This window comes from Hippocampus bargibanti, linkage group LG03 (assembly GCF_051943395.1).
Source record: "Hippocampus bargibanti isolate YZ-2025 linkage group LG03, ASM5194339v1, whole genome shotgun sequence".
NCBI classification, from domain to species: domain Eukaryota; kingdom Metazoa; phylum Chordata; class Actinopteri; order Syngnathiformes; family Syngnathidae; genus Hippocampus; species Hippocampus bargibanti.
In genome coordinates, this window is record NC_142736.1 from 25,488,767 (window position 1) to 25,515,855 (window position 27,089).

The window sequence follows — 27,089 nt, forward strand, 5'->3', positions numbered from 1 at the left end:
GGATATGTCTTGGACATTGATCAACATTTGTGTGGTGTTTTTAGCCTCATTTTAAGTAGCTGTAATGTTAAAAATCGTTTGGCATCAGGGGGTCCTGGACCTGGTATTTCATTATTTTGTTATTATAGATTCATTTTTACATTTAAGGATACAATGCTATGCTGATCGAGCTAAACTTAAAAACTATTCACATTTATAATAATGGCAGAGTTTTAGGGGGGTCCAAAATCCTTCGTTCTTTTGGGGTTGGGCCCATAACATAAAATACGCATTGTACTAGCTCAACAGCATTGATGTCTTGGTCCTATTTGAACGTCCATTCGGCTAATGATCGATAATAACTACGAGACATTATTGGCTTCAGGACAAATGATAATTATCCCCAAAAAATGTGTAAAATTGGGCTCAACAGCAAATTGAAGACCATGACACCCCGACCATCTTAATGACCAAACAAATTCATTGCATGATAATTATTTATTGGAGTGTCCAAAATGTCCACTGAAGAGACACTACTGTAGGCAACTGAAAGTGCTATTTCAATATAACATTTCAACATTACAAAAAAACATCACATTACAATGTATTATTGTAACACACATGGATTTTGACATGTAAACACAACCAGGGTACAACTTGAACGGTAACACATGGATACATTTATTATATATACTTGTAGATAAAAGTACATGTGTTCATAGTGCAAATGCAGTCAGGTCCAATAGCATCAGTTGTGTGTGCGTGTGTGTGTGTGTGTTTGTATGACTAGTCTTGTGAGGACCACTAAAATTTTATACCATCCGTAGTGTGGCGACCCCTTGAAGGGAAAAGCTGAAAGGAAAAGAAGCAAAGGAGCGTAGTGAGGACATTTTTGACAAGTGAGGACCTTTTGTCCGGTCCTCACAAGTTTTTCATTCTAAAGGCTTCTAGAGGGTAAATATATGCATCTGTTAAAGTTTCAGAGAGGTCACAAATTCACCCAAAATTATTTTTTGGTGTGTATTTTCATTTCACTTACACACACTTTTTACTCACTGTGTGTGTGTGTGTTTGTATGACTTGTCTTGTGAGGACCACTAACATTTTATACCATACGTAGTGAGGACATTTTTGACAAGTGAGGACATTTTTTTCTCATTCTAAAGGCTTCTAGAGGGTCCATTTATGCATCTGTTAACATTTCAGAGAGGTCCTCACAAATTCACCCAAAATGTTTTTGTTGTATATATTCATTTCACTTGGATAGACACTTTTAATCACTGTGTGTTTATGTGTGTTTAATGAGAGGAAAAAGTTCATACCACAAAAAGTGGTGGTGACATTTAGTCTTCAAAAGTAACACTAGTTCTTCTCTAAATTTATCAGCAACGGTGGTCCTCACAAAACCATTGAATCAGGAATGTGTGTGTGTGTGTGTGTGTGTGTGTGTGTACCACAAAAAGTGTGAATTCACTACTGCGGTGAGGACTTTGTGTACCCATTGTGTGTGTCAAGTGTGTTTGTGTGGAGTGGGTGTGGGGTGACATTTAGTGTGTTCTTCTCTAAATTTATGTGTGGTCCTCACAAAACCATTGAATCAGGAATATGTGTGTGTGTGTGTGTGTGTGTGTGTGTGTGTGTGTGCGTGTGTATAAAGATATGATTCACGACAATACACAAGACGACAATAAAAATTGCAGGTAGGTATCCATCATCGTTGTATTTCGTTTAGTGTGACAACTTCTTTGAATGTGTTCCAAGAATGTTGCACACGACCCTTCTCTTGATTTGTAATATTTCGCCTTTTGTCAGTATTTTCCAGTACAATGCAAGGCTTTAGGTAAAAATGACAAGTGCGACATGTAGGTAGGTGCATACTTTCACAGAACACATGCAGCTAACTAGGGTGAAGCTTCACCTTCGAACGGCTACAGACGTTCAATCGTCACGTTTTCCAGTTCTTATCGACTATTTACAACACGCATCGTTGATATTGAACGCAGTGACTTAAAGTCATCCGCCATTTCGTGCTCCGACACCTTATTGCCTTTTCAAGCAACAAGCTACTAAGCCTCAAATCAGGTTGAATAAGGCACACACATACACACAAAATGAGAAAAAAACCGATAAAGTGATGTAGCGTAGGATCCTTGTGAAGTTGTAAAAATATAAATTATTTGTGTAATCTTGCACAGGCAGGCACCACTGTGAAAAATATTAAATATTAACAAAAAAGTTGAGTTGAAATAATGTGTTAGACTATTAGTATTAAATAGTTGTAAACATTAAGGTACTCAAATATATGTATTTATTATGTAGTTATTTATTTAATGTTTATGATGCATACTTAGCACATGTCCTGTATGTGCCTTTCAATGTAATGAAGCATGACAAAAACGAGTGATAAAACAAAGATAGTCTGAAAGCAGGAAGTGGAACACCTTGCATTTCTTGTTGCTATGTGACCATCTTGTTTGTCTGCACATTGCTGATGTGCATCTCGTAAAACACTTTTGTTTTACTGTTGGTAAAGCTTTCAGGACATGACGCTGATCTAAATTACATATGTATACAGTGTTCCCTCATTTATCACTGCGGTGTGCTCCAAAAAGTGAAATCTGTGAAGTTGAGGTTGATGAGCGTCGGTTTGGGTGTATTATTTTTTCCCCAATCCAGTAATATATTTATTTTTAAGTATAAGTATAATATGCTGACAAAAACAAAAGGCCGCCACAGCTGAACAGCGTTATAGCGAGGGAACACTGTCAATTACGTAGTACATTCACTTTCACGGGAACGTTGTGTACCATTAGACTCCAGTTTGTGTCCGTCGTCCAGTTCAGGCTCGCAGGAGATTTAGAGTTTCACCCTGTTGACTTAGGTTGGATTTACTCTGCAGTTCTAAGTGCTCAATTCAGACGAACTATTTTCATGAACATTTCAAGTTCTCACATATGAATAATACACAAATAATAGTTTTCTAAACCTCTTATTTTGTTGGCTCATTTGATTTAAATGATGAAAAATTCATTACACCAGGATCCGCTGTCGACGGTTATTTTCCATCTACGCTATGCAGTGTTCTATAAAGCTCTGATGTCACAGGTTTAGACCAAATTGAATGCTTTCGTTGTAGTTGAATGCTTTCGATGAAGCATGAATCGGCTGATCTTTGACAGTGCGTCTCATAACATAACAGTACCGTATGTTCAGGTGTATAAGGCGCACCCAAAAGCCGTCAAAAGATTACCCTGCGACTTAGATGTGAGCCACATCAGTTCTCACAACAACTGCCATCAGCCATCGACTCCATTTCCCTCCGTAGAAGTAGTAGTGTGGGATGCTGGGATATATAAAACGTAACCCCAGCCTTCACTGTAGCGCCTTATAATGTGGTGTGCCTTATATTTGGAAAACTTTTATATATTATACAGTATTGCACTTGGAAAACTCTTTTTAATCATTGAAGGTGCGCCCTATAGTCCAATGCGCCTTGTATATGGAAAACGTTTGAAAATACACAATTCATTTGGGGTGTGCCTTATACTCCGGTGTGCCTTATACACCGGAACATTTTGTACCTTAATGACTCGACTAAAGCTATCACTGTAATTGTATGATGTGCAAAGATATATTTTGACCAAATATATTACAATCCATTTTTAAGAGGTAACCTTCAATTGATTTATAGTGTCCATATATACCCACTAATTCCCATTTTTTTTTGCTATTACGGTGATACCTTGGCTTACGAACTTAATTGGTTCCCAAACATAGTGTGTAAGGCAAAAAGTGTGTATCCCAAAAAATTATTTCTCATAGGAAACCATTAAAATGAGAATAATCCGTTCCCAGGTCCCCATAAAACATAATTTTCTACTTTCTAATTCCTTAAAACTACATAAGATATACCTTGTTTCATGTATAATAAATGTGCTCTGGTATTATAATTAAAGAAATAAACTGTACTCAATAATAAAGTCATTTTATTTACATTTGTGATGGTCGTTGATGGCTTGATGGAAGAGTGGCCGGTTTCATCAGCATTAAACACATGATGAGGAACGTAATCTTCTTCTTTCACCATCTTGAGGAATAATCCCTTGTAGGTGCTTTCTCTGTGACAATTTTATCTAGTTCCTCATCAATTGTGTTCTGTTTAGTTGGGTTGATAGCTTTTTGCATCAAGTGTACAGATGGCATGTGCGGGTTGTTTGTGGAGCCTGATTGATGGGATATTTTAACCTTGCATTCTATACTCTGCCTTTGAACTATCAAAGTTGAAACCCTCTCACTGTCGTCTGCCTGTCTCTTTAATGTTTAAACCACCCCCCTCACTGCTGCGTTCTTGACCAATCACGTGGCTTTAACCAAAGATTAGTGGCGAGGAATAGAGTACAAAAACAGTCGGCTGCCATTTTGTTATTAGAAGAACAGGCTCGTTCGCGAACGACACATCACTCATTAAGGCAGCTCCGTGTTCGAAAAAAGTTCGTATGCCAAGGTAAGATTTTCATAAATGTAACGTTCGTAAACCGAAACGTTCGTAAGCCAAGCGGTTCGTAAACCGAGGTATCACTGTTTAAGCATTCTAAATTAATACCTTCACCGAATTGCATCGCTACTAGCTTTATGTAATGTTGCAATGTGAATCCAGCCTACGTATGAGATGGACGAAGCACCTGTCACTCCCAAGTTTTTGAACTGAATTGGTTACAGGCTGCTATCCTGACAAGACGGGTCAGCTGTGAATTTCCTGTGTCGTGGCGAAGTGCAGGATGTCAGTTTGGTAGGGGAAGGAGAAGCGTTGGTGGAGGAGTCGCTGCCGCCGCCTTCGGATCCCGAGGATAGGAGAGGGACCGGCGGTGCCCTCTTTCTTCCCAGAAAGCCCACCTCTAGTACTCCCCTCTTCTTCACGCTTAGTTCCACTTTCGCCCCATCTGCAGCGAAGTCCCGCGCCGTCCCCCTCCTCGGGGTGCAGGTGCACTTTCCGTCTGACGTCGGCTCCTCCTGGGACGGGGCTGTCCGGGGGCTGCCGAGGACATTCCGGAGTCCCGCTGTCAACCTTTGTCCTGCTAGGGACAGTTGAAGCGTTGTTTGCGGTGATGCTGCGACAGGTCCACAGCTCCATGGCGGACAACCTCCTGTCACTCTCCTCGGACCCCAAATCACAAAGTGAACGACGGGCGTCCGTGGGATGACCGAAGCTTTGATCTGTGCTGTCCAGGATGTCACGACTCAGGCTGAAGTCCTGAAAGTCTCTGTGGACAAAGATGGAGGTGAGCTAATTTTGATCTAGTTGACTGAACGGAGTCATATACTTTTGAATACGTTGTCCACCATTTATTTTCGATACTGCCTGTTCTATTTTTCAGAGTCACGGGTGATATTGTTCCTATTGGAGCCCTGAACTGGTTATCAGCTAATCACACAGTCCGTTTATTTGAGCACACTGACATACTCAAGCCTATCAATATCAATTTTTTTCTGCATTCTCTCTGGATAAAGAATAGCACATATTTATTGTGATTACCAAATCAATGAGTGCAAATCAACATCTGTCTAATGGACACTGCATTTTGGCATACCATATTTTCCGGAGTACAAGGCGCACCCCCAATGAATGGTGTATTTTCAAACATTTTCCATATATAAGGTGCACCTTCAATGAATGAAAAATGTTTTCAGAATATAAGGCACACCACATTATAAGGCGCAACAGTAGAGTCTGGGGTTAGGGATTACTTCTTCAGGGTTAGCGGCTGCTAACAGGAGTTGCGAGACCTGTTGTGGCTCAATATTACAGTGATACCTTGGCTTACGAACTTAATTGATTCCCAGAGTGTGTAAGGCGAAAAGTGTGTATCCCAAATATTAATTTTCCATAGGAAACCATTAAAATGAGAATAATTCGTTCCCAGGTCCTCAAAAAACATAATTTTCTACTTTCTAATTTTCTAAGCCTTAAAACTACACAAAATATACCCTATTTTGTGTATAATAAAGTATTATAATTAAAGAAATAAACTATAATAAAGTCGTTTTATTTACCTTTGTGATACTGCCTGTTCTTACTATACTGTCTGTGGCTTGATGGAATTGAGTGGTTTCATCAGCATTAAACACTTGTTGAGGAACGTAGTCTTCTTTCACCATCTTGAGGAATGATCCCTTGGAGGTGCTTTCTCTGCAATAATTTTACCTTTTTCCTCATCAATTGTGTTGTGTTTAGCCGGTTGATAGCTTTTTGCATTAAGTGTACAGATGGCTTGTGCGGGTTATTTGTGGAGCCTGATTGATGGCATATTTTAACCTTCCAGTGTACACTCTGCTTTCTAACTATCAAAGTTGAAACGAGTCCAAATTTCACTGTTTTCTATCCATTTTCTCAACATTTCACTTTTGTTTTTTTTGTTTCAAGTTCTGTCGCCTCCCTTTCGTGTGTGTGTGTGTGTTTTCTCACTCTCTCTCTCTCTCTCTCTGTTGTCTGATGTTTACCCCCCCCCCTCCCCCCACCGCTGCGTTCTTGACCAATCACGTGGCTTTAACCAAAGACGGGGCAGGGAAAAGAGGACAAAAACCGTCGGCTGCCATTTTGCTGTTAGAAGAACGGGCTCGTTCGCATACGACACATCACTCATTGTGGCAGCTTCGTGTGTATCCCGAAAAATAGTTTGTATGCCAAGGTAAAATTTTCATAAATGTAACTTTTGTAAACCGAAAAGTTTGTAAGCCAAGGGGTTCGTAAACCCAGGGATCACTGTACTTCGCATTTAAGGGCACCTGCGTATAAGGTGCAGGGTCATCTTTTGAAGAAAATCAAGGCTTTTGGGCACGCCTTAAACACCGGAAAATACGGCACACACCGCTGGCCATTACTTGAGGAAATTTTGTATATTTATAATTATAACAAATACACAGAACAGTTGAAATTTGGAATTAAGTGGAAAAGTCGCTTGTACATCTTTTTCCATTGTTCAGTACAAAATATAATAAAGATACACAAAAATAAATGATATTTTTCAAAAGATCCATTCCTAATTTCTATTTCAAAATTGTGCTTCTTCTTTCGGGTGTTATATTGTCATTTCTTGATTCTTTTTTTTATTAGCCATAAACTATAATTATCAACATTATAAGAACATTGAGAAATCTTCAATTGTGCATAGTGAATTTATATATATGAGTTTCACTTTTTTATTGAATGGCTAAAATCTTCTTTTCCTTTCGGCTTGTCCCTTCAATGGGTCGCCACAGCGAATCAGTGTACTCCATCTTCAGAGGTTTGATTTGCATGTTTGTTTTGGCCAAGCTTTTACGTCGGAGGCCCTTCCTTACACAACCCTCTGTGAATGACTAAAATGAGTTATTCAAATTTATATATCTGAAACAATAATAGACTTGAATGTCAGAAAATATTTTTAATTCAAATGAATCAGAGCTAAATGATCATAGGTTGGAATAATCTTTAATATCTACGGTGTGCTTGTTTCATTATTTTTTTGTCACCTGTTGCTCTGGAAGGACTCTGTTCTTCTGGCGCGCGCAAGCAATGGGCTCTCCCTGTAGGGTCGCACAGCTCCATACGTCACCTGATTCTCGGGAATGGCTTCCTGAGCCTGTAACTGAACACTGACGGAGGACAGAGCACACGGGCAGTGATGTGACAGTTTGTGAAAGGGCTGGCGTTTCTTCTTTTCTTTACCTTGAGCAAGATTCTCTGAAGCGCGTCTGGTGCAGCACAGAGGGTGCGGGGCTAACGTTTGGCGTGGCGCAACGGGACGTGCTCAGGTCACACTGGTCCAACAGCTGCAAAAGTTCCTCCTCTGTGGGACCGCCGACATCTACGTGACAGATGCACCTTCAGTTAGCCTCACGTTGAACTCTGTCTTTACGACAGTGTTTCTCAGGTTTTTGGACATAACGTCACAGCAATATACACCACAAAGTAAGCCACCACGGAATCACATCGTACTCACCGTCTTTCTTCTTTTCTTCTCCTTTGTTGGCAGTGTCCATGGCGGTGGTCAGATCCCACAATTGGATGCTGCCGTTGCTGTGACCGGTGAAGAGATAGCGGCGAGGTCGCGAGCCCATCCGGCTTGAACCCTCGCATTCCCGCACCATGAAGCAAGAGATGGTGGTCCCGTCCACTGATTGCACTTCACAGATTCTAGGACATAACAAATTCCAAAAAAAAAAATCTGAAATAACAAGGTGGTGTAAATTGAAAAATTAGAAATATTAAATACATAATTAGATGATCGTGAAAGGTTATGTTGTGGCGTGTGCGGTTTCGATATTTTCCCTCCCTGATCTGCTTGAAAACAGTAATATAGGAGCAACTAATTGTGTTGTTTGTATCGTGTGTCTTACAATCCATTCACTCTTAAATAAACATATAATCAGTAAATAAATAGATAAATAAACAATAAATACATACAAAATAAAAAAACAACATAAAAAAAGACTGACAGATGTATCTAACTAGCTAGCTGGATAGTTAGCCACTTAGCTAGCTAGATAGATAAATGGATAGATTTGTCGATAGATAGACAAACAGATTTGTAGACAGACAGATTTGTAGATAGAGCAGGAAGACCTTATGGCAATGTAATTATCAGGCAATAATATTGTATCATTTTCCCCTTTTCACTGATAGAAAATGAAACAAAAAAGAATGGCACTACTGTTTTATTTATGTTTCCCCATTCTGAGGTTTCTCCCAATACCAAACAAACTTTTAAACTTTTTTTAAATGTAACAGTAGGAAAAAAAAGTCCAAAATGTCTTCTGCGATGACCTCACCTTTTCCCAGTGGATGAGAGCCTCACAAAGAGCTTGTTGGTGATGGGTACGACCTTCTGGATGAATACTTGCTGATCATCTCGCTCTCCAAATGGACCTGAGAGCATAACGCGTCACCTCATGCGGATTTTTAACAAGCCTCAGGGGAACTAGAATGGTTCTTCTCACCAATGTCGTTTCCCGAACAATAGCTGCCGTGGCTCTCGGTTTCCTCCAAGGAGAGTATTTTGAAAGAGGCCAAGGGTGTGGAACCCGGCTGGGTGGAAATCATCCCACGGAAGCGGGTCACCGTCCACGTGCGAACGTGGTTGTTGTCGGCGCACACTGCGGCCAGCAGAGAATGAACAAGAAAGGTTTGTAACAAATGTGATCTTTGCCTTTGTTCTTGTCTCAGGTCAGCCATTGTGACTCAGCCCACTCACCTGAGACTAAATGTTTCTCAGACAACATGATTTTGGTCACGGGGCTCCTGTGGACAGTGAAAGTCTGGAAGAGCTGAGGGCCCGAGCCGACCGTCTCTGGATGCTGTACGATGACTCTCACTGCGCCACTACTTGTCCCGTAGGCAATTTCAATCCAGTTCCCGCTCACACCTAACGAGGTATACAAAAAGTCCACAAAAAAAAAACGACATATCCTTCTTTGCACATTGTCCATAGATTTTAATGTACTTTTTGCATAGTACAGTGATACCTTAGCTTACTAACTTAATTGGTTCCCAGACAGAGTGTGTAAGGCGAAAAGTGTGTATCCCAAAAAATAATTACCCATAGGAAATCATTAAAATGAGAATAATCCGTTCCCTCTACTTTCTAATTTTCGAAGCATTAAAACTACACAAAATATATCATCTTATTTTATGTATAATAAATGTGCTATGGTATTATAATAAAAGAAATAAACTGTACTATATAATAAAGACGTTTTATTTACTTTTGCGATGGTCGTTGATGGCTTGATGAGGAACGTAGCCTTCTTCTTTCACTATCTTGAGGAATGATCCCTTGTTACTGCTTTTTCTGCAATAATTTTACCTAGTTCCTCATCAATTGTGTTCTGTTTAGCTGGGTTGATAGCTTTTTGCATCAAGTGTAAAGATGACTTGTGCGGGTTATTTGTGGAGCCTGATTGATGGGAATTTCAACCTTGCAGTCTAGCCTTTGAACGAGTTGGAAGTTGAAACGAGTCCAAATTTCACTTTTTTTCTGTTTTCTATCCATTTTGTCACTCTCTCTTTGTGGTCTGCCTGTCTCTTTAATGAGTAAACCACCTCCCCTCACTGCTGCGTTCTTGACCAATCACGTGGCTTTAACCGATGACTGGGGGCGGGGAATAGAGGACCAAAAGAAGCCAGCTGCCATTTTCTTGTTAGAAGAACGGGCTCGTTCGCGAACGACACATCACTCATTGTGGCAGCTCTGTGTGTATCCTGAAAATTAGTTTGTATGCCAAGGTAAAATTTTCATAAATTTAACGTTCGTAAACCGAAACATTTGTAAGCCAAGGGGTTTGTAAACCGAGGTATCACTGTATTAATAACTATAAAAAATCATTCCTATTTCATGTAACATTGTATTACTGACTGGTTTTAGGCGTGAGGTAGACAGACAGTGCTGTGATGGCATCGTTTGAGGGATCGTGATAAAGTTCCGTCACCAAAAGATCGTTGTCTTTCATCCTCAGTGGAAACTTTTGCATGTCTGACAAAAGGAATTTGTGTGACAGTTCAAGAGGCAACATTTGTGGCAACTTGTCAGAAAGTGACTTGCATATTTGTATATGAATACCAATGTAGTAGATGGAGCCATTGTTGCATCCTAGTAACAGGAAAGATCCGGCTGTGTCGCAGCTCGTGATGGGAACGACATCTTGAACCTGGCACGTGTACACAAAAAGCCGCAGTAACCTCACTATCATTAGATGTTTGTAGATACACACAAGTGAAAGAACACAAACGTCAAATTGCACCCAACCAGAAGTGCTTAACTCATTCACTGCCAGACAATGTGCAAAAATGTGTCCACTTTATTGCCAGGGTTTTTGTCATGTTCACTCAAATTGCTCAAAAGATTGAGTTTTAAGACTACATAAGTACAAAAGTTAATTCCTAAATTATATGGGCCTGGAGTTATCTGAGCTTGAAATGGAGGTGGCTGTCCAAAATACAATGCAATTTATACTATTGGTTTATATGGTGCATTAACAACAGCTGAAGCTGTAACAAATCGCTAAAATGGAAAAAAAGGGAAATTCTGCCCCCTCATGGAAGAGAAAAAACCTTACCAGAGGTCTGACCAATGCTTTATCGGCACCCCCGGAAGAAAAACCAAAACATTCGGGAATGAAACTCCACATCATGTATTTCAATTGCCAAATAAATTTGGGAATGGCAGTGAATGATAAGATAAGAAGCTGATTAAATATGCACTATAAACATGTCACTATTAATAATACAGGTATATAGTGTATTTCTATAGGCACAGTACATACACAGAATGAATACCGTGAAACACCTCTGAAATTTCAGCTTCCAAAATGATATTCACCGATATTTCCATGAACACAAAAAATTGTGATTGCCTATATGTGACAAAAGATGGTGGCAAATCACTTTTTTTAACCTCAATGAAACTCCTCAATGCACTTCAACACTATCCCTTTTGCACCAAAATTACCATGTTTGTCAAAATTAAGTTTTTCAACTCATGTCAACATAGTTTCTTGTGATGAGGATGACGCTAAAGCAGAACTACTGTTTTGAGGCTTGAGCACATAGATAAGAAACAGCACCCAAAAACGGATTGATGAATGTGAATAAGGAGGAAAACAATTTACAGTAAATTTTAGAAAATGAATGACTGAATGAATGAATGAATGAATGAATGAATGAATGAATGAATGCAAATTATTGCTAAGGTATTGTAAGCAGGGGTGGTCCACAAACAAAAATAAAATTAACAAATGGACAAATGTAGAGTTGAAAAATATTTGTTGTCCCTTCCAGGACAAGTCCAGTCCAAGAGCAGCACACAAAGACGTCCGTCCACTCAACATACCTGCCAGTGCTGCGTGACAGCATTCCACACTCCGACCTTCCCCGTGTGGCTCGTGGCCACCAGTTGGTTTCCAATGAAGAAGAGATCATCCACAGGGACTCCCAAGCTGAACACGCCTGGTTGGTGGCGACACATGAAATACAAAATATATGTAAGATGGTGTTGTCAAGCCCAGTTCAATTCCTGTTGTCCCCTTTGTCTACCTATCTCATTGCCGCTCCCTCCATCTTGGATGCTCCAGAGGATAATGCTGCTTTCAGACGCGGCGGCCACCATTTTGTCCTTGTCTCCGTGCGGTCCGCCCACCACTTTGGCATTCAGTGCGATACGCTCAATGGTCCAGTCAAGGCAAGGTGAGCAGAACACCTGTTGCCATCCCGTAGATTCCTTTATCCTGTCAAGAACATCCTGTCAGCGTTTGAGATTGCTGGATGCTGCGGAATAGAACGAGTATGGTGGTCCTAGTACTATCTTACTTGTTTTGTTGCGGCAGAATTACCTGTAGCAGATGACAAAATGTGCATACGCTGCTACAATCCAATTGTGGTGTCCTGCTATGATCAGCACCTTGCGAGGGTCTGGTCCTGAACAGCGAACGGCACACATGATATCTAACAGCCTCACACGCAAACATGTGGACCTTCTTTGAGTCACTCACCCAGTTTATGAGTTTCATCTAATCCCGTCGAGCAAGGGAGGGGAGGATGAGGAAGGGCACCCACATAGCTGAATCCCTCTGCTCCACTGGGACCGGGATGCTCGTCACAGCAAGAAGTGGAGCTTGACTTGTGGCCAGGAATAGCTGAGAAAGAAATATCACTCATGTGCCAACTTTTCTTTTTATGATCTAACAACCAGGCTTAAGTGGGTTTTACCTGGAGGTGGAAGGTAACCATGGAAAAGAACGCTGCCACATGATGAGCGGTCCAGTTCCTCACACAGAAGAAGGCGCCGCACTACACACACAAACTCATTTCTTTTTAATCCAGAAGCATCCATATACATTTTAATAACCCAGAAAAAAAAGTGGTTCAATTCAAAAGATGAACCATAATAAATACTTTTCAGGAACATTCTGATGAAATTTCAATATTCAACCATTTTCATTGTTTTGAAGCAATATCCTTCAGATGTTGAATTTGGGAGTTTTGTTCGCTCTAAGCCAATGATTCCTTAAAGATTGTTGACATCACTGCCTAAAACCAGATTCACATATTTAAGAGGGAGTTCATGAAGTTTCACTCTGTGCATTGTGAATTCATCAAAGTTTTAGTTTTTGAGTTGAAATACTAAACTTCATTTCGTTATTCACCATATGTTAATTTATGAAGATGCACCTGTAGTGAACGTCCCGTAAAATGCGGACCTTTTTATTTCAATCAATGTTCTTCATGTCATGAAATCAAATGTATAGCATACTGTGGTGAATGCTTACTTTTTTGTCATCATCAGTAAAGCTGCTCTGACATTTCGCAAAGCCGGAATTGGCCAAAATATGTCCCATTTTCGAAAAATTGCCAAGCGCTAAAAATGGCAACTCCTGTATCCAACGTTATAAAAAAAATATACAAAAAACACTTTGCAGATTCTATAGACGCATTCACTGCCATTAACAATTTTAATGAAATTAAGGAGTCTAATGTTTCTAACACTGTATTGAATGTTTATGCAGTCCTAAACTAAATATTCTGTGGGTCCTGGAATTCAAGTGACAATGACAAAAACCCTGGCACTGGAGTGGACACATTTTTGCACATGTCTGGCAGTGAATGAGTTAAACAGCATTGCTAACCTGTATCTTGATTGGCATCAATTTTGATCTATTGCCCACGATTTTAATTCCGACTGTATTATTTTCATATACAATAGAGATGCGTCGGCACACTCCTTGATTTGTGACCACAAAGGTAACTAACTTCTTCTATTCAGGAACAATGACAGGAAGTTCCAATAGCGAAACAGGAAGTAAAACAATCACTTTTATGGGAGTGCTGACTTCACTTAATATAAATCACCTTCTATTCTGACAAATGATGATATGACAGCATAACAGCTGCAGGAGTGCATGTAATATACAATGGGCCAGTTACTACAAATGCAAATAGAAAATCCACTTTTTTGACAATATTTACCTAAAGGAGTTATGCCATAGAATTCAGCTTCATGGCGCAGAACACTGATGTTGACACCGCTAGAAAAATAAACATTTTTTTAATAAGTAGATTGATTAATTTCAGTGCACTAGAATGTAATTTTTGAGTGAGACTCTTACCGCAGGTCCAGTTCTTTGGTTCTGAGGAAATTTAAAATCGGTGCAAAGGCTGTGGGATCTCTGTCAATAAATATCTAGACAAAGACAAAAAGAGAGTGGTTTTACTGATAGATATTTGGAACATATAGTATATTGACTATTTGACAATTGGAACCTTTGCCTTGAATATCATATTCATGGATTCCAAAAGGCATACATTACGATGCATAATTTTACACTGAATCAAAACTGTTTCCAGGTACCTTGACAAAAATAAATACATGTTGCTTATCAAACACTCTGGGTTTCATCAGTATGCTGCATCATAAAACAAATCCTCATTTTGGATACATAAACAAAATCTGTACTTACAGCTCCACTTTCATCCCGAAGAGTGGATATCCTTCCACTCAGCAGACTGCAACACACACACACACACAACACACACACACAGACACACAGCAGTTAACACAAGCATGCACCCATCGACGGCCATTTGCATTGTCAGGTGGATCTGCTGCCCTGGTAAGCAGAACAATGATGAATATTTAAATGGTAACCCGTTAAGACCTCTTGCAAATGAGCTCATGGAAAACAGTAGTGCTCAATGTAACTCAAAGAGACTTCTCACAAGCTGTTTTATATTTGCTCCTTGTGTAAGTTTTTTCCCCTGCAGTTCATTTTTAGATGTGCTGAGATAGAACAGGACAAGATAATACAACTATGCTAAATCTTTTTTAATTCAAAACTGTAGCACAGGCCCCCTGAAAAAAATGGTATTCAATATAAAAATCATAGATTTCAGGGAAAAAAATATATGTCTTGAAAGTTTTATGATAGCCACAATTATTCCCCTTTCCATTACCCCAGTGTATTTGTAACTCAACTTTCTTGAAATTGCCAATTTGTTGATTAGTTTGTTTGAAAGCTATCCTTTGTTATTTGGTGTATTTGTAGCGTTACTTTGGTGTCATCTTGGAACAAGTTGGTACGAAGCAACAATGCTGAAATGGGTTGAGTAGCTTCGTTTAGTCAGTGTTTTGTCAGCATTATGGGTTTCTAGGTGGCAAGGAACTACGTATATCAAAGTTATTTTCGGAATGTCATGTAGTAATGTCTCATCATCTCTCGAGGACTTGCACACTGCAAGAATCCAAACTAGGGCGCGGAAAATCCTACTGGACCCTCCGCACCCTGCCCACCACCTTTTCCAGCTACTCCCCTCAGGCAGGCGCTACCGATCCATGCGCACCAAATCCAGCAGACATTTAAACAGCTTCTTCCCCCAAGCCATTAACTCTTTGAACTCTTTCAACAGTAGCCAAAATGGAACTGTATAGTGCCACTTAGCAGTTTTTTGACAACGATACTAGTGCAGCGTGTTCTACCGGAAACAAATTCCTTGTGTGTTCTACATACTTGGCAATAAAGATGATTCTGATTCTGATTCTGATCATTTCGGGGTGTAACTGATTACTATTTTATTCCTTCATCTTCCCAGCAGTAGCGCAATTAAAGCCAAAAGTGACACAGAGAGTGGGACAGCGATGAGAATATGAAAGGCGTCTACTTCTCTGTAATAATGAAGATGCTTGACTGAGCTGACTTGTATTGTGGGAGAGTGATTACGTCTATGCGTATCCTCAGATAACCTTCAATCTCTTCGAATTTCCAAAGGTATAATAACAATGTTGTTACCTCGAGAAGAAAGAGTCAGGGATCCACATAAGTGTCTGTCTGGAGGTGCTGAACCTACAACACAGGTGAGATAGTTACATTATTTTTAATAATATGATGCGATGTCAACTGCAGGATGGCAATTTGAAGTCATGCATGAGCATGGTCCAAGAAAAGCAACACTGCTGCAAGCCATGCATTATGTGCAAATAGCATTCACGCACATCTCATCTTACACTCCAGTTTCTCAAATTACGCCCCACGGTGACCATCATGCCTATAGAACAAGACTCACCGCGTCCCACCCACGTTCAGCTGGACGATTTCCCCCATCCCTGTCGTCAGGTCACAGCCGTTGGTCGCCATGATGTGAGCGGGTCAAAGTATTTCACAATCAGAACTTCATCACCTCAGCTAGCATGCTAACGTCACGCTAAAATGTATGACTGTACTGTAGTTCATCTTGTGTCCGGACCCTGCAGCCTGACACCGTCCGCCGCGTCCGTCGGCTCTATGAAATCACCCATTAAATCAGCGCGCAACCGAAATTTGACCGACCTTTTTCCTATCCTGTGAAACACTGCGGGCGTTTAAGATCCAAAATGGTAACAGTGTCAGGAATCTTATCGTCCAGCAGTCACGTTGGCATCATCACCATCCTCTCGTGTTCATCGTAAATAATATCTAGCGCTGCAACGTGAACATCTGTGCCAAGAGTACATACATATGGTAAGAGGTGAATCTATTCACAACTTCCGCTTTTGTCTGAAGATACTTCCGCGTGCCACAGAGCACGTATTTTCAGAAATACATTTCATGTCAACATGCTAAATTTAACCGGTATTAAATAAGGTTACACATTGGTTGATGTAGAGTGATAAGATATCGGGATCACCCGAGTCCTGTGTTGTTGTTGCACTATTTTTTAATGTTTAAAGTTTGTGTATGCTTAATGTTTAAAGTAAAATATTTTAGTAAACGAGTAATTGTACACCCATATAGAATGATACACATGCACAATGTACCCATTGTATTAGATTGATTACTTAAGCTGGTTTGTTTGTTTGTTTGTTTGTTTGTTTTTTCTTTATCAAACTACAGTTTGCGCGTCTGTAATTGGGTGGCAACCAGTTCAGGGATCCACATCCCTCCCCGCCTCCTTTCCGAAATCGATGGGGATAGGCTCCAACGCGCCACATCCCTTTGAGGATAACCTGATTCGAAAAAGAATGATTGGAATTTTCATGGATATTGAAATATTGACGAGATTCATTTAGTAAGTACATTTAGTACATTTAGTAATGTATATTGAATTGATCATAACAGGTTGAAAGTTGTTATTGTTGACATGAGCGGGTTCACTTTTTGTTGTTTTTGATTGTTTGTTTTTATAAACGACATGTATGAATGACTTGGCCCATCTGTATTTCATAAAATATGAAATATGACGCAAAATAATACTTATTTTTGACTAATAAAAATGGCCTAAATGATCATTTCTAAGACATGACAATTGTGGAGAAAACGTGTACTAAATGTATTTTAACAGCAATGTGTCTTTCACGTAACATGAAAGACTTATGTATGTTATACAACACTATAATTTTAATCAATCATTTATAATCAAGTTATGTGATTATTATATGGCAACCAGATGTCCGACCCCTCCTGCTCATAGACAGTTTTAAATAGCCGAAAGATCCGTGACGTCTCACTGCGTCGTATCGCGCAAAGAGAAGCTCCTCAAGTGCTGCCCTGCCCCTCCCACTCCTGCCACTGAGAGACTTGAAAACCAACAGCGAATTTCATGACGAAGTTGTTTAACTGTCCCGTTTTTTTGTCACTTCGCTGCCTTTGCCACCAACATGTAACCATTACTTGTCGCGACTTTGTGGTACACGGTCAACTCTTTCGTGTACGCCGTCCTAATGTCATGCTAGCACGCGTTTTATTTCCCTTTATTATCTCGTTAGCTGTGAAAGTTAGCGAAGAAGTGCAAGACAACGTCTTAAACGCCAAAGGTGAGCATTAGCAATAGACGTAAGCGATTTAAATGGACTGGAGTCGTAAGGTGGCTGCGTTTTTTAATTCTTGTATCGGAGCAAAGTTTGTTCTAAGCTTACAACCAGCTTTTCAGGGTGTCAAGAGAAGGCAGAAGTGTCACGGCTTCCGTGTGATTGTTTTTTTAACTCCTCCCACTTTTAACCTCACTGTCATGTGTTTGTGCAGCCTCGGCGAATCTAAAATCAAGCCTTCTGCGAAGATGGAAGTGTAAGTAACTGAAAAGAATAAGACTCACCATCGCTCACACAGCCCAGTACCAGGAGAGGAGGGCAACCCAGCCTGGAACAGTGGTGTCATGATTGCAGAGGCAGAGGGCAAAGGACCCCAGCCTGCAGAGGCCAACAAAAGCGAGTCCGCAGCGGCGGGGTACATGTCATGCAATGCTCAGCAGGTACAAAGTGGAGTCCCTACACAGCCCGCTGCCTCCACCACCACTGAGGAGGAGGATGAAAGTGAAGATGAGTCTGACATCCTGGAGGAAAGTCCCTGTGGCCGTTGGCAGAAGCGCAGAGAGGAGGTAAGAACCAATGGATGACTAGCTCGACCACTGGTTGGATTGACAGATGAGTTATAGATAGACACGAGACAGACAGCTGGATTGGTGAGATGGGCGAATGTCATGCATGTTGAATTCTACCTTGGTGGTCCACTTGATGTGCAGCATTCAGTTCTTTAAAGTCGATGATTTCCCTAGTAGAGCAGTGGAACTACAGTAAACAAATGAGAAGGATAACAATAATGTTTTCCGATATAAATAGTCCATACCAGGATAACGAGTAAACTGGAGACTACCCCAGCTGACTTTGGGTGATCAGGAGGATGCACACTGGAATGGTTGCGAGTCAATCACGGGACACACAGGAACACACAGACATTCGCATTTATGCCTGAAGACAAGTCCCAGGAAAACGTTTTGCTAAAATTCTAGATTTGACATTTGAAGTGGACAGAAAGGTAAAGAAGGTAAAAATAAATAAAGGGAAAATGCATGTTAAATTGTATGTTTTAATTTTTAAAATGAAATAGAATCTTTGGATTTTTTTTTTAGGTTAATCAGCGAAATGTTCCGGGGATAGACACAGCGTACTTAGCCATGGATACCGAGGAAGGGGTGGAGGTGGTGTGGAATGAAGTCATGTTCTCAGAAAGGAAGAACTTCAAGCTGCTAGAGGTCAGGCCTCCTAATACATGAGAAATAAATAATTGCTTGATTGTTAGTTGTGAAATTGTTTTGAAAACTTTATATCTGCATACTGTGTTCAGGAAAAAGTGAAGACTGTTTTTGATAACTTAATCCATTTGGATCATGCAAATATTGTCAAGTTCCACAAGTACTGGATTGACACCAAAGAAAACCGAGCTCGGGTGAGTCATGGCAACTGAATACACACATTTCAGTGGCTTCATAAACATATATAGTGGGGACGTAATTTGTATGTACTCTACTGTACTTTATTAAAATGTTGAAACAATCATCACTAAGACCTAACATCCTCTCTTAGGTGATTTTTATTACTGAGTATATGTCATCAGGAAGCTTGAAGCAGTTTCTAAAGAAGACCAAAAAGAATCATAAAGCCATGAATGAAAAGGTAATAACTGACTGTGGAATTGTGATCTCTAACAATGCAAACATTCAGTAGCAATAACATACCACATTGCTTTCAAGAACTTTTGGCCTGGCCCACGTTTAAAAATGTATATTTTTTGCGCCTGAGGAATTCAAGAATTGGAACACAATGTCAGGGATGGAAACCGGTTTTAGGATGAGAGTTAATATGTGCCGAATAAGACCTGCGGGATTCAGCGCAAGCACAGACATATTCACAGCCATTATTTGCCAAAGACACAATGATTTGAAAGGAGACATACAATTCTGCAAAACAAGTGTTTCGTCAGCCACCGATTATGCAAGTTCTCACAATTAATATAGCGCCTGAGAGATGAGATTTGCATGATAGGAACTTGAACTGAAAGAGAGACAGATTGTGGTGGTAAAATTCCTGTTAATCACATAGAAGGATTTTCTTTTTTAATTATTTGTAAATTTTATAATCCGTGTTCTGATCCATTTATCCTAACAAGGCTCGCGGGGCATGTTGGAGCCTATCCCAGCTGTCTTCGGGCAGTAGGCGGGGGACACCCTGAACTGGATGCGAGCCAATCCTAGGGCAAACACAAAACAACCGTCCGCCCTCACACTCATAACTAGGGACAATTTAGTCCTCCATTAAGCTGCCTCGCATGTCATTGGAAGGTGGGATGAAACCGGCTTAGGTGGAGGAAACCCACGCAGGCACGGGGAAACTTGCCAAATCCAGAAAGAAGAAATTTTGTATGATGGTGACGAGCATGCAATATTTTCACACTGTTACCCAAATATTGGGCTGACGTGCAAAGACAAATTCAAATGTATCAGAAAGAAAATGAATTTTAATATAATCTGTGTAATAAATACTTTTCGAAACAAATTTAAAAAAATATTTTGGTTGTGATAAATTGCAGATTTAGTCCATGATTTTACGCAGCGGTTCCAGGTGTTTACGCACAGTAGATCCAAACCACAGCCAAAACAAGTCTTTTGATAAGGCATGTGCTTCTGACAGGCTTGGAAGAGATGGTGCACGCAGATCCTCTCAGCTCTTAGGTTGGTCTCATGCTCCTCCATTTTCATGGTCACATGAAAATGAAGGCAAATAATGTACGCCAGTCTGTTATTGCTTTCCTGCAGTTATCTTCACTCATGTGATCCCCCTATCATCCATGGCAACCTGACCTGTGACACCATCTTCATCCAGCACAATGGCCTCATCAAGATCGGATCGGGTATGAAGGAAAAAAAAAATGAAACAAATAAATAGATAAATAAATAATAATAAAAAAAGACAAGTGACACTCACATTGTTTTCATTAGTGGCAAGACAAGCCTGCACATTGATTGTTACTGCATAATTGTGTTATATGGTTTGAAAATCTACGTCAATCCTGGTACGCAAAACACATTGCTTATAAGAACAGGCTAACACTCAACACACCCAACTCTGAAAAATTTCTATTGATCCTCAATTTTTTTCCCTCTCTCTCTTGTACCACAGTTGGTCCAGACACCATCAACAATCATGTGAAGACATGCCATGAGGAACAGAAAAACATGCATTTCTTTGCCCCGGAATATGGAGGTGAGAGAAGGCTAAACAACATAACTGTTATTTGTCTCTAGCGAGACTAAAGTGACCCTTGCTGGTTTCAAATTCTTACAGAAATACCAATGTGAATTAATTTACTGTCCCTGTGACAATATTCAGATGTTTCCTCCATCTCCTGCGGATGCCTGTTTTACAGGGACTTTTTTTTTTAACTCATTGTCTTTATGGTTTCCTTGCAGCTGTCACTGACGTGAGCACAGCTGTGGACATCTACTCATTCGGCATGTGTGCCCTCGAGGTGATGGAGTAATTCACTAAAAGAATGAATAATCAAATACGCTCAATGCCATCGCAAGATGTTCATACACTATGCGTGCCCTGCAGATGGCTCTTTCGGAGATCCAGGGAAATGGGGAGTCTTCGTATGTGTCAGAAGATGCTGTCAATACTGCCATACAGCTGCTGGAGGACTCTCTGCAGAGGGTAAGTAAGGACTAAAGTGCGAACGTTGATTTACAAGGTGCTCTCTGTCTCTCCTCAACCGACCTCACAATGTCCCTGCTGTCTACAATATTAAAATAACATATTCTGTTCAACACCTGGCTTCCTGCTGATTTCACCATCCCACTCTTTACACCGTGAAGACCAGGAATGAACGATCACTTTTAACCCATCAGTTTTGGGGTTTGAATCTCTGATTTGGCCTTCCTGTCTGAAATGTATTTATCCTCCCCATGCTTATTTTTTTATGCATACCTCATTGAAGACTTTGTTTCTCTGTAGGCGTTAACATGTCCCTGCATTTTTTTTTTTGTCTGTATACAACCAGTACTGTCGAAAATGGATGTGTGGGTGGATATATGGATTTTACACCCAATTTTTCGCATGAGGTCTGGATAATTTTACAAGTTACAATGCCAAGCTTTGTAAATACTTAAACATGCATTTCCGCAAAGATCCACGACCTTCTTTACAAAATGGCAAAAATATGGTGATCAGATTCTGTTTTATGTGCCTTTTAGGAGCTCATTCAAAAGTGCCTGGATTGTGATCCATGTACGAGGCCCACCGCCCAAGAGCTGCTTTTTCACCAGGCTCTGTTTGAAGTGCCACTACTGAAGCTGCTTGCTGCTCACTGTATTGTCAGCCATCAATGTGAGCCACCCCCCCAACCCTTGACACATGGACTGTGTTGCGTTCTGTTGTGTTGTGTGACAAGACATGTAGTTGTAATAAATAACAAAAGCAATTTGGTTCACACCCAAAAAGATGGTGGTGCTGCCATAACAGATATTAGCCTTTTTTGCACGATGACTCAGCCCCAGTTGAATAGGAAATGTTTGTAGAAACCGAGATTTTGTAGATTGATTGTTGATGGCTTGTCATTATCTAGATATGATCCCAGAGAACGCCCTGCAGGAAATAACCAAAAACTTGGACCCTAATCTCATCATCGCTGACAGGAAAGATGATGTTCAGCTCAAGTAAGAACACCTGTTCACCATCTTTGTCATTGACTTTGAAAATAATAACATCAAGTTGGACTTTTAATGTCACTTAATCAGCTAATAACCCGCAACAAACATAACTGATAACTGCATAAATAAATAGATTAAATTGTCATATCTTTTTTTTTTCCTCCTCAGACTCTCCCAGTTTCCCGCCTTGGAACTAGACAAATTCCTGGAGGATGTTCGGTAAGAATAATTTTATCTCCGTTTTGAATGAAAATCAAATGGTTGAATCAAGTTGACTTGTTCAACTGTCCACTTGGGGGCAGAAGTGATCTGTTTGGTTTCTCCTTTGAATTTTTTCAAATGGTGCAATGACTTCGTCACGTATTAATAATCCTCCCCGGCCTGCTTCTGTTCATTTTATTTTCCTTCCTTCTGTCACTCTCATTTTAGATTGCAGTTTACATGGTGGGTTTAGGATGTAATAGGCGCATACTTCATAGTGTAATTTATCTGTTTGTCAAAGCTTCTGAAAGCCAATCTCCGTTCTCTCTCTCTCCCTCAATTAGAAACGGGATTTATCCCCTAACGGCGTTTGGGCGTTCCTCTCCGAAGCAACGGCAACAGCAGAATGTTAAATCTCTTGTTGTCGTTCCATTGGTCAAGTCCCCCACGCCTGAGCCTGTAGAACTGGAGACACGGCGGGTGTGTGTGATGCAATACATATTTCTGAATAGCAGTATTAAAGTACAGATTATATTACTGTAGATGGAAATTATTTTGGTTTTCTATCTGTCTCCCTTCAGGTCATTCATATGCAGTGTAATGTTGAACTCATTGAAGAGGGACCCAAATATCATGTAAGCTTATATAACTTGACACAAAGCGTTTTGTGATACAACATCAATTTGCCAATGTTCATACAAGTTGATTTTAAAATATAATAAACTCAACTATTCCCGATTCTTTAGCTGACATTGCTGCTGAAGCTGGAAGACAAGCTGAACAGGCATCTAAGCTGTGACATGTTACCTCGTAAGCCACACACCTCGCGCAACACACAAAGCAACGACTAGTTTGGATTTAAAAAAAAATACTGTTAGTGTTCTATTGAATGATTCTGATATCATTGTCTATTCCAAAGCTTGCGGTGTTAATTTTGAGGATGTGTCCATATGTGTGCACTGAGACATGTGTGAAAGTAAATGTGAGATGTCTGACAGAGCGTGCTAACTATTTTCAGCTGAGGCTGTCTCCTAGAACATTGCACTTTACGTTTCAGCAGATTGCGTGTGGGATTATATTTTTTTTATATTTGTTCTCAACACTTAATCTTTCAAAAGCTCAAAATGAGCGCATCGTAATTGCTAAAAGCACCAAATACCGTGTCCATAAACACATTTAAAAATGGAATATTGTGGTTGTGTTCATTTGACAGAATGGAAGGGACAAGCAATCAGTGTTATTGGTCAGAATAAAAAAGTACATGCACATGTAGATATGTATGACGTGAAATGTTACAAGTATGTGAAGATCTGGCCCCAAGGGGCGACTGCAGCTGACAGCTGTCACCTCTCGTGTCAAAATCTGTCTTTTCACGGCTTGCAATTTCTTGTGTGTCACTGACACGCTTGGACTCTGATTCTAGTGATTCCCAACCTTTATTGAGCCATATACTGTATTAAGTTTAAAAATAGTACGGCACACCACCAAACATTTTGCTAAAAAGAGGATACATAATTCAATGTTTTTTTGCATTCTAACATAAAGCAGTATCTGAGCAGGATTTTATGAACATATTCTAGTAGTCACATGAAAGGTATGAAACATGTTTATTAACTGCTGGTTTGGTTTCAGAAGAAAATATTCACGATTTGGCTGTTGAATTGGTGCAACTGGGTTTCATCTGTGAGGTGTGTACACTTTATTTAATAGATTTACACCAACTGTATATTGTGAGGAACGATGACTGCCGATTGCGTTGCAAAACCTTCTAGTGTGTTTCACTTTAATTCGATACTCAATTGCTATTGCATATACAGTATGTACACTGTGACTCACTTTGCCACCCACTTTGCATTCACTCATCTGAGTGTGCAAGAGTGGAGTAGCTTTGGATCCACATTTGTCCACAGCAGGAAGGTACACAGAGCAACCAGATTCATTAGTTGATATTTGGAGGCAGGAAGGGTTCCAAATTAACTACTTTTGGGCACCCGGTGGTCAGAGGATGACGTGGAATGGTGTGCAGAGTATTCATACCGTTACCTGTTATTCACAGGATGCCATGGTAATATTTATTCACATCCTAAAAAGAATGGAAAAATATGAAATAGAATTTTGGACCCAAATGTTTCAAGATTTAGAAAACATATCATGGGGGTTGTTTTCATTTTTTTTGCTGTGAGTAACAATATTGCAAGAATGAAGTTGTCAATTTGGGCTCTTGAACAGTTACTCCCTTATATATATATATATATATATATATATATATATATATATATAAATATATACAAAAAACACAGTAAAGTATATAAAAATGTGTATGTATATATATATATATATATATATATATATATATATATATATATATATATATATATATATAGTTGGGCATTATTTTCATGATAGTCTTACAGCAATATTTTCATAGTGTCGATATGTTCATCATGGATTAAGTTGATGTGTTCTCTATGCAGATGGACCAAAGCAAAATAGCCTCACTCCTTCAAGAAAGCTTCAGTCAAGCACTTACTTAGCACCAGGTGCTACACGATATTTTCCCTTTACAAGCACTCACAATGCTGGATTTTTGAAATTGAATGTGACCAAAAAAAGGCTATGTTTCTGTTACATCAAGGATGAACCCAACAAGTGCATTTAATTGATACCAAATAAGCTACACTGTGCCTATCCGCATCGTCAATTCACATTATCCACCCTGTTGATTGATTCTCATTGACCTTTTTTACATGACAAGACATTCCCATCCTGTCAGGTTCAATGTAAAGTATTAGTCTCACAACTGTAGTGTGGAAAGCAACAAGCATGAATGCCTAAATGTGTAGTTGTTCAGCAGGCCTTTGGAACAAGCGCACAATTCTATTTGTCCGCGCGTGTGCTGCCGATCTTGCAGAGTATGTGTAAACTGTTATTGTGGGGGGCTGTGAACTCAGTGTTATGTTTTTCTCTTGCTATTCATTTTTTATGTCCTTCTACTTTAACAACAGTCTCATCTCAATTTGCTTCTTTTGTCTTATTTGTTGTTTTACCAGTTTTACCTAGCGTACGTTTTCGCCTGTGCCTTTTACACTGATATCTGCTGCCATATACTGTTGTGGGGGGAAAAAGGTTTTTCCAAATGTACGCCCATTTTCAGGAGAGAGTGTCACACATTTGACATGTTACTGATATTGTGTTTAGTGTGTGTTTTTCATTCACACAGTCTGCTTTGACAACATCATTGTCAGTGTCTGTGCCACTTTGCAAACTATTGCCGTTTGTCCTTATTTTTCATTTCATGGTGGTGATACTTGAGTCAAATCACAATTTGGAACCATTTTCTGCCTCTTTTACTCTCTTTGGTGCACAATCTCACAAGAGGCATTAAGAACAGAAAATAGTTTAGCCATTACCTCAAAAATCTAAACAATCAATTGTTTTAATGAACTCGAAAATATCATTTGAATTATGTTGCAGAGTCAACTGTACTCTTCTGTTGAAACAAAACCAATATACTATATGTAGTCTCCCTTAACATTGAGGCACAAAATGTATTTTGTGTTATTTTTATGTTTTGTTGAGTTAGCCATGATGTACTGGAGAGCAGGTTGTACAGGAAAAACAACCATTTGCTATTTTGCACAAGAGTATGCGCTTCCACCGGCCAATCAGTGGCGTGGGTCAGGGTTATGTCATTGTTACCTTCGAGAATTCCTTTCCAGTGCACATTCCAATTTTATTTTATTATTAGCAATATTATTCTGCACAAATGCAAGCCCTTTTCAATATCGCTCATCAGTTTTCCCGTTGTGGCAATGATCAAAATTCAACCCCACAATGCCCCTTCAAAAAAGTGAAACATACTCGACTCATGTCCTTACTGAGCTCAAATTTCTGGACGAATCCACCTCCCAAATTTTAATGTGAGGCATATTCCTCCAGAAAATGCTGGCCAAATATTAAACCCTTTTATCGAGTCAGTGTTCAAAAAGATGAACTTGTCCAATAACACTAGAAGTGAAGAATGCATACTTAAATTTGTTTTGTTACAAGTGGAGTCATGGTGTTAACCAGAGAATTGTTTTCCCTCCAAATGTTGCATTTGGGTTTTGTGTATGTCAAGAACGTCACTCCGTTTTGTTTTGGGTTATTTTCTACTAAGTGCATCTTGACAGAATGTGCAAATTATGACTGCTCCTTCAAATAAATGTGTGAAAAGCTTCTATGGTCATTATTATTGGTGACAACAATGTCACTTTCGTGGAATGCTCAGTTTACGACTTACTTTCATTGTCCAAACGTGTAATTAATTGTATACAAGTCTGAAGGCACCAACCATCAAACCCTTTTTAAACAGTTATTCAGCTACATTTGAGTGGAACTGATATTAAAATAGTTACATTTTCAGAATCACAAAGCCTTTGACAGTCCC

General features: G+C 39.7%; 2 protein-coding genes and 1 long non-coding RNA gene across 5 annotated transcripts; 2 read left to right on the forward strand and 1 right to left on the reverse strand.

The window, feature by feature from the left end:
* Positions 1-1,564: 1,564 nt before the first annotated feature.
* On the reverse strand, positions 1,565-16,810 carry kctd3 (potassium channel tetramerization domain containing 3). Its single transcript, XM_088992789.1, is given in 20 exon segments — positions 1,565-4,920; positions 4,922-5,240; positions 7,489-7,611; positions 7,685-7,823; positions 7,959-8,152; positions 8,788-8,884; positions 8,956-9,111; positions 9,210-9,380; positions 10,371-10,487; positions 10,575-10,662; positions 11,844-11,959; positions 12,047-12,237; positions 12,343-12,427; positions 12,502-12,645; positions 12,719-12,799; positions 13,976-14,034; positions 14,116-14,189; positions 14,467-14,512; positions 15,793-15,846; positions 16,067-16,810. Coding segments are annotated over 20 exon segments (2,553 nt in total). The 5' UTR covers positions 16,138-16,810; the 3' UTR covers positions 1,565-4,692.
* LOC148900812 (uncharacterized) lies at positions 9,005-12,835 on the forward strand. The gene is made up of 5 exons (XR_016114506.1): positions 9,005-9,140; positions 9,231-9,388; positions 11,792-11,962; positions 12,085-12,196; positions 12,702-12,835. It is a non-coding gene; the product is annotated as an uncharacterized LOC148900812 (long non-coding RNA).
* A 705-nt stretch (positions 16,811-17,515) lies between the features above and the next one.
* On the forward strand, positions 17,516-26,880 carry LOC148900813 (nuclear receptor-binding protein-like). Of its 3 annotated transcripts, XM_088992792.1 has the most exons (18): positions 17,517-17,792; positions 18,001-18,352; positions 18,884-19,006; positions 19,099-19,200; positions 19,338-19,427; positions 20,442-20,482; positions 20,567-20,661; positions 20,931-21,014; positions 21,221-21,279; positions 21,366-21,464; positions 22,004-22,136; positions 22,375-22,465; positions 22,628-22,678; positions 23,005-23,140; positions 23,242-23,295; positions 23,407-23,470; positions 24,293-24,348; positions 25,135-26,880. In XM_088992792.1, the coding sequence occupies exons 2-18, from the start codon at positions 18,131-18,133 to the stop codon at positions 25,192-25,194; spliced, it is 1,560 nt and encodes a 519-aa protein (XP_088848918.1). In that variant the 5' UTR covers positions 17,517-17,792; positions 18,001-18,130; the 3' UTR covers positions 25,195-26,880. The 3 variants fall into 3 exon arrangements, with proteins under 3 accessions (XP_088848916.1, XP_088848917.1, XP_088848918.1); XM_088992790.1 differs by lacking the exon at positions 24,293-24,348 and having other exon boundaries at positions 17,516-17,792; XM_088992791.1 differs by lacking the exon at positions 25,135-26,880 and having other exon boundaries at positions 17,516-17,792; positions 24,293-24,888.
* Positions 26,881-27,089: the final 209 nt, after the last annotated feature.